Source organism: Pezoporus wallicus, unplaced genomic scaffold (assembly GCF_028554395.1).
Source record: "Pezoporus wallicus isolate ANWC-B61680 ecotype Strahan unplaced genomic scaffold, APGP_CSIRO_Pwel_v1 contig_10012, whole genome shotgun sequence".
Lineage (NCBI taxonomy): Eukaryota > Metazoa > Chordata > Aves > Psittaciformes > Psittacidae > Pezoporus > Pezoporus wallicus.
In genome coordinates, this window is record NW_026638213.1 from 42,557 (window position 1) to 55,363 (window position 12,807).

The 12,807-nt window shown below is 56.6% G+C and overlaps 1 protein-coding gene across 4 annotated transcripts in view; it reads right to left on the reverse strand.

Annotated features, from left to right (window-relative positions):
* The window catches only part of HIP1 (huntingtin interacting protein 1), a 41,615-nt gene that overhangs the window by 11,330 nt on the left and 17,478 nt on the right, over window positions 1–12,807 (reverse strand). For 2 of the 4 annotated variants that reach the window (XM_057409929.1, XM_057409928.1), the window contains exons 2-7: window positions 5,097–5,160; window positions 4,325–4,467; window positions 3,826–3,882; window positions 3,245–3,325; window positions 920–996; window positions 587–648 (exon numbers count right to left, since the gene is read on the reverse strand). In XM_057409929.1, the coding sequence (XP_057265912.1) occupies window positions 587–648; window positions 920–996; window positions 3,245–3,325; window positions 3,826–3,882; window positions 4,325–4,467; window positions 5,097–5,160 (484 nt within the window). Of the gene's footprint in view, window positions 1–586; window positions 649–919; window positions 997–3,244; window positions 3,326–3,825; window positions 3,883–4,324; window positions 4,468–5,096; window positions 5,161–12,081; window positions 12,184–12,807 lie in introns of those variants that run through there. The other 2 variants (XM_057409930.1, XM_057409931.1) reach the window with 2 other exon arrangements.

Genomic DNA, 12,807 nt, shown 5'->3' on the forward strand with positions numbered 1-12,807 from the left:
ATGCTTGATGTATCCAGTGACCATCTTGATGGTCCAGCCTTATGGGCCTCCCATGAGTTGTGGGATGCTAGCAGGGTGGCTGGAGAGGATGGCAGCTTCTTCTCCCTCTACCCAGCAATTCCCCTCCAATGGGTGGAAAAGTGAGAGATCCCGGGAACACTCTGGGGACAGATGAGCCCCCCTGGAATCAGAACCCTCCCCCTGTACAGCCAAGAGGTGAAGGTGCTGCTCCAGTCCTACTGAAACACAGCTCTGTCCTACCAGCACCCCAAGCCTCGGGCATGCAGCAGTTAAAGGCTTGCCCCAGAATCACTTTAATTTACCTCAAGCTTGACCCTGCTCAAGCACGCAGAGGTGTGTGACAGCCCAAGGCTTGAGCCTGGGTGGTTTTACCCCTTGTTTGCTCACACAGAGGAAGGCAAGATGCCTCCGTGCCCACCCCAGGACCCCATGGCACTGCTGGAGACAGCAAGGCACGCAGGGACGTCAACTGAAATCCGTGTGAAGTGCCCAGAGCAGAAACAAGCTCCTCTCCCCAGAGCCTTGCCCCAAAGCAGCTCAGTCCCAGGGCAGTGCGAGAGCTCACCCGTCTGGAAGAGGTTCAGCTCACACTCCAGGTAGTCAAACATCTCCACTGTCAGCTGAAAACTAGGAAGAAAGGGATAAGGATGTTTGGAGAGTGTTCCCACGGCCACCCATGGCCCTCAGCGTGTGAAGGTTGACACCCCACAGGAACAAGCGGATGTGCTGGCATGGAAGCACCAGCCTTGAGCGGGGCTCCATGCACCTGGGGCAGGGCTGGGGGGAAGGTGCCAGGCCCTGCTCCTGGCTCAGTGCTGCTGGTGAGGTTGGGCAGTGCCATGGCCCTGCCTGCACACCCCCCCCCCCACCTCCCACCCTGCCCTTGCCCCACACTCACAAGTTATTGACGTCGTTCTCCCCTGCCTCGTCGAGCTGCCGGTCGGACATCTGGAGATTGCCGGGGAAGCGGGGATTCTGCAGGAGAAACAGGAGTTGGGAACAGGTTTTGGAGGATCACACAGCTCTGAGAACACCAGTGTTGCTGATCCAGCCAGTGGCCTCAGTGAAAGAGATTTGGACAGCTCTTTGGATGCCCAGTGGGAGTGATGCAGGGGGGAAAGGGGCTGACACAAGGTCTGCAGAGCCTTGGGTGACTGCATCATCCCCAGCACCATCCATGGTGCCCATACTCTGCCCAGCAAGAAAATCCAATTCTCCCTGGGTTTAGAAACCTGTGGAGCAGGGAGGAGATGATGTAGTAGATGTAGATGTAGTGTAGTGATAGGACAAGGGGAAACAGCTTTAAACTAACAGAGGGGAGATTTAGATGAGATATGATGAAAGGTACAGGTATACAGTGATTGTGATCCACTAGCATCACATAACATACAACACTGATGGTTGACAATCTTTTAATAAATGTTGCAATACTGGGTCAAACATTTGGCTTTAATTTAAACTTCAGGTCATAGAGTTATTTACTTATGAATGCATAGTCTAGATTCAGGACTTGTTGGCTTGCTCAAGGCAAAACCAAAGATGTTGATATGGGCAGGTGGTTTGTAATGTCATTTACTCTTGTACAAGAGATCTGCGTAAACATAATCCAAGAGTGCAACACAGGCTGGGATCTGCCTGGCTGTGGGACAGCTCTGTGGAAAGGGACCTGGGGGTGCTGGAGGACACAAGCTCAACAGGAGCACAAGTACGCAGTTGTGGCAAAACAAGCCAACAGAATGCTGGGGAACATCAACAAGGGCATCACCAGCAGAGATAGACATGTCATTGTCCCACTCAGTGCTTGTCAGGCCACACCTGGAATACAGCGTTCAGTTTTGGTCCCAGCTATACAAAAACAATGTGGACTGGCTGGACAGGGCCCAGGGAAGAGCCACAAGGATGATAAAAGGACTGGGAAGCCTGCCACATGAGAAAAGACTGACAGAACTGGGCTTGTTCAGCCTAGAGAAAAGACGGCTTACGAGAGACCTCATTACCATGTTCCAGTATTTAAAAGGTGGTTAAAAGAAGATGCAGACTCTCTTTACAAGGATTCACATGTTAAAAATGAGGGACAATGGGCACAAGTTACTGCCAGGGACATTGTGACTGGATATAAGGGCAAGATCTTTCACAATGAGAACAATCAGCCACTGGAATAATCTCCCCAGGGAAGCAGTGGATTGCTCCCAGAGGCCTGGAGCCCTGAGACTGCTTGGGCAGAGGGGCTTGTTCTGTGCTACCTTGTCCTGATCTCCTGATAAACCTAAGGTGAGATTTATGGTCTGAGATGAACTGGATGTGCACGAAGAAACCTCAGATCTGTGACGCTGTTGGAAGTTCTGCTGAGAACTCAGGCTGTGCACACTCAGCAGTGCTTAGGTCAAGTTAATCATTACTTCCTCATCGTTCTTAAATCTCCAAGCTGACTTGTTGCTTCCACTCTACTTTTCCTGCCTGTATAAAATACTTGTTTCAGAAAGCACCAGAGCACCTTACACTCACACCCTGGTCCCAAGCAAAGGCAGGTTTCTAAACACAGCTACTTCATTTGCAGATCATGGTGAATACCCACCCCATGCGTACACACCAGTTGGAGCAGGTGCACCAACATGGACCTCCCCTGGCCCAAATCCCCAGCTTCCCTCCCCACATCTGTGGTGATGCAGAAAACCCAGGCTATGGAATTTACACCTCGGTGCTGGCCCTGCCCTGCCAGGCTCCCTTGAGCCCCTGCAGATAGTGCCAAAGCAGTGCTGGCGACAGGCAGAAGCTGTTCCCGCAGCATGGCATGGTACAGCCTCCCCTAAGCCCTCTCCACTCCAGAACCCCATGGCCTCTTCCACCTCTGCCCATCTAGGATACCTGGAAGGGGTCATGCACCCCAAACCTGGGGGTGGTCTCTTACTGCTTCTTGTAGCTCACCAATTCCCAGCCCAGTCTAGATGCGTTCCAAGGAGCCCTGGTCCACCAGGAAGCTTGCCATCCCAAAGTGCTGGCTCTTGGGCCAATTTTAATCCAGGCTAAGGATGGACACTGGCAGTCTGGGGCACGTTTCATGAAGGCAGAAGGATGGCCATGACAGAGAGGACCCATGGGGGAGACAGCACTAGGACAGCTCTGCAAGCCCCTGTCCTGCCCCAGAGCATTGCTGTCACTTTCGCCCCAGCACTCGAGTGCCCAGCCCTTGCTGTGGTCTTGGGTACAGGGATGGGATGCTCACCTTGGTGTGAAACTCCATCTTGGTTCTCAGCAGTTTGAGGTAGATGCTGCAGAGCTGCCCATAGCCCTCACTGAGGTGGCCCTGAGGACACCAAAAAGCTGTTGAGATGCAAGCCAGGCTGTGAAAAAACATTCTCCCCTTGCAGCATGAGTGACCTCTGCCTTATCTCCCTCAAAAACCCAGCCGAAGCCCATCCTCACTGGCATCTTGGCATGTGGGCTGCTGGCTGGCTTGCAGCAAACGTGTTGAAGGGATCTGGTCAGGACCTTCTTATCCCTTTATCTGCAGACTTCAGTGCTGCTTTTGATGGTCAAAGCAAGAGTTTTACTGGGGTTTGCCATAAAATAGGAAGAAGGCATTTGATTTTGGTGGAAGGGGATACTGAACGTAGCCGGCAAACCCACCCCACAGTAGCCATGGGTCAGCCACAGCTCAGCATCTGCTCTGCCCTTAAAGCCTGGCTCCTCCTGGGATACAGCACCCTCCACCCCACCATCCCCCAGCTTGGCTGGATGCCACATACTGCAGAGGGTCCCCCAGAGTGTCCTCACTCATTGTGGCTGGTGGGATTGGCCACTTACCCACATCCTGCTCATGTCACTCAGCTCATTCTTGTATCTCAGAGAGTCTTTCAGGACCTGGAGGAATGAGTGACAATAAGCACACAACACAGGCAAAGCACTGGGACAGGGTGTGTGAGACGTGGAGCCAGCAGCTGGGGTCAGGAACGGGAGATCTTGATTTGTTCCCAACCCTGCAGCCTGCCCATGGTGTCACTGCCACAAGCATGAGGGTGCCTCAGCTTCCCCATCTGCGGACGGGCAGGAGGATCCCTGCTGATGGCTCCTGCCCTGATGTCAATGCCCTGCACCAAGCAGTTTGCTCTGGCACTGGAGGGCACTGGTTGGCACCGGGGTGTGTAGCACAGGGGGTTATGGGCAGAGTGAGTGGGGAGGGTCCCTGTACCAGTCCCCACCCAGGACTGACCCCCAGGAGGGCACCAACCCACCAGCATATCCCACCACCCCACACAGCCCTGCCAGGGAGAGGATTTTGGCAGCTGCCGAGCCAAGCACTCACGTTCGAGTGGCCATCCCGGAGGAGCTTGTGGAAGACGTGGCAGAACTTCCAGCAGAGCACGGCATTCCCTGACAGCGGCAGCCGGTTCACTACCGACCAGAAGGTCTGTGCTCCCTTCTCGTGGTGCGTGCCCAAGATGCATGGTGGTGGCTGGTCAAGGAAAAACCCTTCTCCCCTTCAGTGGTGATGAAGAGTTGCCACTCCGAACCCAGCTGTACCCAGAGAGCTGAGGGGAGCCAGGCCACCACGGGGAGCTCATAAACTGCCAAGCCCAGGCACACGCTATCCCCAAGGACAGCACTTGCTGTCCCCTCTCCTCCAGTCCTACACCACCGCTCCAGGAGTGCCATGGCATACTCGGGACTGGGGCTCTACCCCTGCAAAGCTTTCCCAACGGCCCTGCTGCGATGCTGGGAATCTGCTTTTTGAGGCAGCACACTCACAAGCACCACTGGGAATTAAACATCATCTTCCCATGCAGGCAACCTGCTGTGGGCATCCACCACTCCTCCCCTCCCATGGGATGTGAGCAGCACTGGAAGCACAAGGCTGGGCACCCACTAACAAACAAAGGCTGCAGCAGCAGGAGCAGGGACCCGCTGCCATACTCAAAAAACCCCAACCATCATCAAGAGCCCATTAGGGTCCTACCCTGGCACCCTCAGCACCCCAACACCTCCCCCATGTGCCACCTTGCTGCTGCCTCTTTTCTGGGCAGCCCCGGCCACGCTCCCACGCTTGCTTGTCTGACGGCCAACTTTGGGAAGGATATTTCTGGCATGTTTCTCCTTGACAGCCACTTCCTGCGCATTAATGGCCTTATTGATGCTGACAGTCTGCAGAAGAGAAGTGGTGGAGGAGGGGGAGGTGATAAGAGTTCAGGCTCCCCCTGGTCCCCCCTCACCCCAGCTCTGCCAGCACCTGCTGGTGGCTGGGTCCCATCCAGGTCCCCAGCCCCTGCTTGTGCCAGCTGGATCCTGCCCCTTGCCGGATGCCTTTCTGGGATGTACTTGGCATCCGCCAGGTTCAGCTGCTGTCAGGACTCATTTACTCAGCATAATAATGATGCAATTCAAGCAGGGACCACAAAGAACCCTCTCCTGCCCTTGGGCTGGTGGATGGACACAAGGAAGGCAAATCCCTCCCCTGCCTTTGGATCACAGACAGTAGCCAGTGGTTCCTACTCTGCTTTCAGGGGGAGCTGAGTGGAGAGGGAGTTTGAGGGAATCCAGCAGTGGGAAGGCGAGGCCACGACACGCTGCAGAGTGGAGCCGGACTGGAGCCCCAGCTGCAGAGTGAGCGGTGCAGGAGATGGACCTTCCCATCCCACTGCCAACAGGTACATCCAAACATGGCACAACCGGTGCCCACCGCCCAGACTGATCCTACCAGGAGCCAGCACAACCCTCCTGCAGGACAGGCAGCCTTCCCCCCCAGCACAACCCTGCCCAAGAGCTGCTCTTTTGCTCCCTTGCCAAGAAAGGCAAAAAACTTGCAACACAGTCTAGGTCAGGGTTTGCCGTGAAAGGTTGGACCAGATGATCCTTGAGGTCCCTTCCAATCTGCTATTCTAGGACTCCATGAGATGTTGGGGATTGCGTGAAGCCCACACTGTGGAGCCAGGGCAGAGCCAGCACTCCGTTTAGGTTCCGGAGAGGCAGCGGCAGCACTGGAAGCATTTGCCGGGCAGGATTTTTAACCACAGCTCGGGGAGCTGTGCTGGCAGTGGGGGGATGCTGCCGGTCACCCTAAGCGAGTGCAGCGATGCCAGCGTGAGGCCACCCACTCTCCACACTCCTCCGTCACCGGCAGCACCAAGCACTTGCCCAGCACCTGTTCTGTGAGGCTCCATCCACTGCTGAGGGGAGAAACCATCTGGCTCAGCACTGCCAGAAGTAGCCAGTTACTGATATAAACCAACTAAAGCAGTGGGATTATCCCAGTGCCTCTCCCACTTCACTCATTCTTGCATCCCAACTTGCTGTCCCTTCCGAGGGAGCCCTGCTCTGGTTTCATCCCAACTGACCCTGGTGACTGTGTCAAGTAGATCTGGGGGGGCACATGGGCACCAGCCACAGGCACCCCACGTACAGCGAGGCATGGTCCAAAACACTAGTGTTGAGCCAAGCCCTCCAGCCCAACCAAACCCCCCTGGAAGTCTCTCTGCCACTGAAGCATCCACCAGACAGAGCAGGAACAATGGGCTGAAGGCTTGAGACAGCTTCTGATCTCACTTGCAGCTGCCAACTGCACCCCCTTCCAAGGCTGAGCACCCCCTTAAGTGAAACAAGGTGCCTGGGTCCTGACATCCCAGTATGAACCAGTCCTGCTGTGGGGACACTGGTGCTTGCTCCAGCTGCACTGGCTGCTCTCAGGGCTGGTCCCCACAGGCCTGTGGTGTTTGCTGCCCCATGCCTAAGGCACTGGCCTCTGCGTCCCTGGGAAAGCTGGAAACGCTCCCAGTTTAAATGCCCTTTCCTGCAGACTTTTATTAGGAAAGCAAGGACATCTTTATCCAGCCAGAGGGCCGAAGTGATGCCCTCAGAGCAGGGAGACATGGCAGGAGGGTGATGGAGACTGGCAGCCCCCGGCTCTGGACAGAGGCCTCCAGGACCCTCCATCCCCAACCCCCTGCTGCATTTGAAAGGTCAAAAAGGAGAAAAGTTCGGGGCTGCCTTGAAAGAGCTGGGCTGGTTCAGCCTGGACAAGAGAAGGCTCCTGAAGGGGAGACCTCAGAGCAGCTCCAGTGCCTGAAGGGACTGCAGGAAAGCTGGAGAGGGGCTTGGGACAAGGGATGTAGGGACAGGCCAAGGGGAATGGCTTTAAGCTGCCAGAGGGGAGACTGAGATGAGCTCTTAGGCAGAAGCTCTTCCCTGTGAGGGTGCTGAGGCGCTGGCACAGGGTGCCCAGAGAAGCTGTGGCTGCCCCATCCCTGGCAGTGCTCAAGGCCAGGTTGGACACAGGGGCTTCAAGCAAGTGGAAGGGGTCCCTGCCGGTGGCAGGGGTTGGAGCTGGATGAGCTTTAAGGTCCCTTCAACCCAAACCATTCCCCGACTCCCTGGTAAGTTTCACAAACAAGCTAGCTGACACAACAGAGTAAGAAAAAGAAAGGCTTCTAGCTCTAGTACGTAAGATTCTACGATTCTATGACAGAAAGCTCAGACCTCTTTGCCACGGAGAGGGTCTCTGAGGCCAACCCACAGGTGCTGCTTCCCAACACCATCCCGCACCTACAGCTGATGGCTATTTTAATTTAATTACTAGCTCCGACAGCACAAGGGCTGTTTCTAACCTGCCAGGCCACAAGCATGTCCTTGGCTTTGCTGCTGGCCCAGCTCCGGTGTCTTGCTCATGGAGGGATGCCAGCTCCTGGTCCCCACACAGGCACCCAATGGGCTCATCACCGCTTCCCAGCACTGGGAGCATGGCAGGGAGTCACGGGGGTGTGGGGCAGCTGGGCCCTTCCGCCAGCCCCACACCCTCCCCACTGCTGCCGGGAAAGGAAACCCTGGCGTTTCCTCTTGTGCAATGCAGCTGAGGCAGCAGGGCCGGGAGGGAAGCGAGAGGAGAGGCCAGTGGGTCCGTTACTGCAGCAAGCACCAGGAACGCTGCACGCACTTGTGCCACTGCAAGCGTCGCTAGCATTGAGAACACCTCTGGAGCGGGGCAAGGAAAGGCTCAGGCCATCTGGGGAAGGGGCAGCCAGGCAATACAGACTGGGACTATCCTGCCCTGGAGCAGCAGGACCTGCCTGAGCACCTCTTCTTCCCTCTGAAGAACCCCCAGAAACCCATGCAAGGTCTTTTGCCCATGGCTTGAAGCACCATCACAGCCCTTCCCTGGGGGAACTGAGCACCCTTCCCACAGGTCTCCAGGACTCCCACTGGCAATGAGCATTGCAGACCATGTCCTGTGGGACCCCTGACACAGCCCAGCTCCTCTCCAGGGAGATGCCACACCACAGCAGAGCCATCAACAGCTCTGCACCGGGAGGACTGTGCCTCTTGTTGAGACCACCAATGCAGAGGTGACCACAGGTACCAGACAGGGACTGAGGAGTCCAAAACTGCAGGGAGGGACCTGGACAGAGTGACAGGGACTTTCTGAGCACTGAGAAACACTTCACTCTTTCACATGAACATCTCCACACCTTCATCCCCCTGAATCTCCCCAGATTACACTCTCAGCTTCCTCTGAATTGCACATCTCCTGCTGTTCTGAGAGCTCTCCTCAGGAGCCGCACAGCACCTTCCTGCTTCTCCTTTCATTTCCAAAAGGAAATGAGTGTTGATTAAAGAATCCAGAGCTATTGCAAATTATTTGGAGAAACTGAGTAAGTCGCAGTGTAAATCCTCTTAGTAACACTCCCTCATTTCTCCTTAATTCCTTTCTATAAATGGAGAGCTGGGATGGAGCATACCTCTGGAAAACCACCCGCAACCAAGCCCTGCAGATGCAGGGGCTCCAGGGGAAGTGAGCAGCAGCGAGACCTGACTGCAACCAGCCTGGGAAAAAGATCCATGAGCTTAATTAAAATGCAAATCCCAGCACAGCGACGCTGTGCCCTGGCCCTGGAGGGGGGCATAAGCTTTGAACATCCCTCACCAACAGCGGCTAAAAGCAAATCACAGCCCCACCGCCAACACCCATGGTGGCCTTCGACAGCAGCCACATGGGGCCAGGTCTCACGTGGATGCGTTTCTGTATAGACTACGCTCAGCATAAACCAACCCTCCTGCTCAGTCTTAAATGCTTCCTTTGAGCAGGGAGTGAGAGGAGATGTTAAAAATACCCTCCCATGATTTAATCTGGGTTATCCGGCTGCACCCACTGCTGGATTCGTGAGTTCAGAAGGAAAGCATTCCTCTCCTGCTGGCCACATGCTGGAACCGCTCCAGGGATGAAGTGCCTTGACCAGGGCTGTGTGAGCACTTTCAGGTGCTGCTGCTCTTCTTGCCTCCTGATCCCACCAGATGAGGAATATTCCACAAATGACATGTCTTGTATTTCCTTTCGCTTGGGCCATTAGAACCACCATATTTCCCCAAAGTAACGCTGGTCTCCAGTGTTAGAGACCCCAAAACCTCACTGCATCCATTGGGTCTGCTCCCAGTGGAGATGGCTTGGGATGTACCTGTCTACAAGGAGATGCTGATGCCACCAGCTTGGATACCAGCAGGAGGAGGACCAAGGTGTACCAGAAACATCCCTGAATCCCAAGGGACACCAGCATGGGGGTTTTGGGGGCATTTGGAGACACCTTGCCCTATGGCACATGTGACACCCCAAACCAGTCTCCGGGAAGATAGCCATGGGCTCCACAAGCCATGTTGGGAAAAGATGGCATTGCCATGAGGGTCTTCTGGTAGAGACCTGGCCTGGCGTCACTGACCCCAGTTCTAAGTTGGGAAGATGATGACTTCACATCCATGTCATGCTTGCTCTATCCGCCATCAGCACTCTTGGGCACACGGCATAGCCCAGTGTTGGTGTTATGGAGGAGCTCTTCTAGCAGAGGAATTGCTTCCAATGGAGAAACCACTTGGGCCAGGCCAGGGTGAGGTGATGTTCAGAGGTCTTCACACACACAAGAGGATGACAGCCACTGTCTGGCTCCCACCAAGACTTTCACCTTGTGAGCTGTAGTAATGGTGGAAAGATGAAAATAAGCTGAAGGATACACATTTTGAATGTCTCTGAACAGACCACCCCACCAACTCCTCCTGAGGACAGCAGGTGACATTAAAGCAGAGGCTGGGATCCAGAGGGTGATGCACCCATGAGCTGCACATGCGAGGGCTTCCACCACTTCGCCTGGCCCTTCCAGAGCCTCCAGTGAAAATAAGGAGTGCAGAACATCCTGAAAGCTGGGGCAGGAGAGACAGCGGGATCTCATCGCTCCTCCACCTCTGAGGCCAGCAAAGAACAAAGACAACCACCCACACAACTTGTGGTGGGTCCCAAGGACTCAAGTGAGACATCTGATGCCAGGAGGGGAGAGCAGGATGGTCACCAGTAGCTGGAAGGGTTCCACCAACACCAGAGATGAGAACTTGCTACATTGAACACATCACTGCCCAGCATGGGGCACCAGCACCCAAAGAGTTGGTTGGGCCATTGGGTTTCTCCAGTGTCATAAACAATTTATGCAGATTAATTACTTGGCCATGTGTTTGGTCAATCCAGTTTAAGGAATATGCACTTTTCCAATACACCAATACCCTTTGGGAAAAAGAATGGACAGGGTGAAAAGTGATTTGGGGCAGAACAGCTGGGAAAAAGAGAGGCTGCAGAAGAAGCCAAACCTCAGCAGAGACCACTGGGGAAGCTGACACTGTAAAACCAGATCCCTCTGGAGTCTCCAGCTGAAATAACTGTCAAAAGAGAAGTCAATCAAGGCTGCAGAAGAGCTTGGGGATCACTTTGGTCGCTGCTACCGGCCACCTCCGACCCACCACAACCAGAGGTCCCACGGCACCACTGAACCCCAGCACAGTGGCTGGATCCGAGGAAAGGCAGAAAACCTTTCTGGAGGTGCCACAGGACCCTGCACTCCTCCATGGTTGCTCCACACAAAAAATACTTGTTCCTGGTTTTGATGATGATCCATGTGGGCACTCCATCACTCCTGCCTTGCACTGCCCAGCTGCTTGGCCATGGAGCTGTCCCATGGGCAGACTTTCAATTGTAAGTAGGGATTTTAAATGAAATTGATCCCTTCTAGCACCAGTGATCTCCATCGGGGAAGGGAGGATGCTGTTTTCCAGAAAGGTCCACCTTCAAATATTCCAGAAGCTTTCCCAAAGGTCCTGACTGAAGTCTTCTGCTTCCCAGCAAATGCAAATATTTGGGTGTTTTTTTTTGTTTTTTTTGTTTTTTTTTTGAATGGGAGGAAATAAAGGAGTGAGGCTGGAGGATGCAGGGAGCAGATGCCACAGCTCATCTCCAAACATGCACATTGGTGTCCAGCTGCCACCCGAGGATTGACCTTCCTTGGGAAGCTTCACCCCCACAGAATACCCAGGCTGCCTAGGGTGCATTTGGCCCTGGCAGGATGCTCCTGAATGAAGCAAAGCCAGGATGCCCTGGGGATGCAGAGCCCAGTGGTGCCATGGCAGCCATGGTGGAAATCCTTCTCTGCAACAGCTCCTGCTGAGCCACTGCTCCCACCTCTCACCCGATATCCCACCAGGATGTCTGGATCCTGCAATGGAGCCATGAACAGCTGGTACCACGTGGGCTCCATGCTGCACACAAGGGACCTTCTGTCGCCCTCACCGGGACAAGGAGCACTGGGAAAAGCCAAATCCCCAGGTGAGCAGTGCAGATGATGACCGCGCCTCTATGGACCCTCAAACCCCACTTCTCACCCCAAACTTGAGTCCATCCCGCATGCCCGGGTGAGGGGCGGGTGTGGGGATGAGGGTGTGCGGTTGTACGCGGGTTTGCAGGGGGACACGCGCGTGCTCGTGCCACTGCCCGGACCCGCGGACCGGGGCAGGCGGGTGAAACGGGCGGCTTGGAGCAAACCCGGGCTTGGGTGCATCAGCGCGGGACTGGTGGGGGGAGGCTCAGCTCCACCGGTCACCGTGCGGCTCCCGCTGGCCCCCGAGCCCCTCCTCCCGGATCCGGGCGCTTCCCAACCTCCCCGGGAGGGAGCTCCGCGGGATGCAAACCCTCATCCCTGGCTGGACGCGGATGCCACGCCCGGGCGGGGGTAGGGCTCCGCCGTGGGGGTCCCGGGGCCGCGCACTTACCACCTTGCCCAGCTCCATGGCGCTGCCGGCCGGGGCTGGGGCTCAGCGCGGCTCGGCGGTGCCCATGGCGGCGGTGCCCGCGGCGGCAGCGCTGGAAGGTTCTGCCGGTTGGCGGAGCCGAGCGGGGGAGGGGGGGGGGGGAGGCGCGCTCCCGCGAGGGGCGGCACAACCCGAGCGGGGGGGGAGGTGGGGGATAACAAAGGAGCCCCGCGGGGGGCGCGGGGCTGAACCGCGGCTCCGGGAGCGGCTCCGGGCAGCGGCGGGGCGGAAGCGGGCGCCTGAAGCGCGGGGGTGGCGGTGGGCTGCGCACAGAACAGTGCCCCATGCCCTGCCCCATCCCCTGCGCATCCCCTGCCCCATCCCCTGCGCATCCCCTGCCCCATCCCCTGCCCCATCCCCTGCCCCATCCCCTGCGCATCCCCTGCCCCATCCCCTGCCCCATCCCCTGCGCATCCCCTGCCCCATCCCCTGCGCATCCCCTGCCCCATCCCCTGCCCCATCCCCTGCCCCATCCCCTGCCCCATCCCCTGCCCCATCCCCTGCCCCATCCCCTGCCCCATCCCCTGCCCCATCCCCTGCCCCATGCCCTGCCCCATCCCCTGCGCATCCCCTGCCCCATCCCCTGCGCATCCCCTGCCCCATCCCCTGCCCCATCCCCTGCCCCATGCCCTGCCCCATCCCCTGGCCATCCCCCGCCCATCCCCTGCCCCATCCCCTGCCCCATCC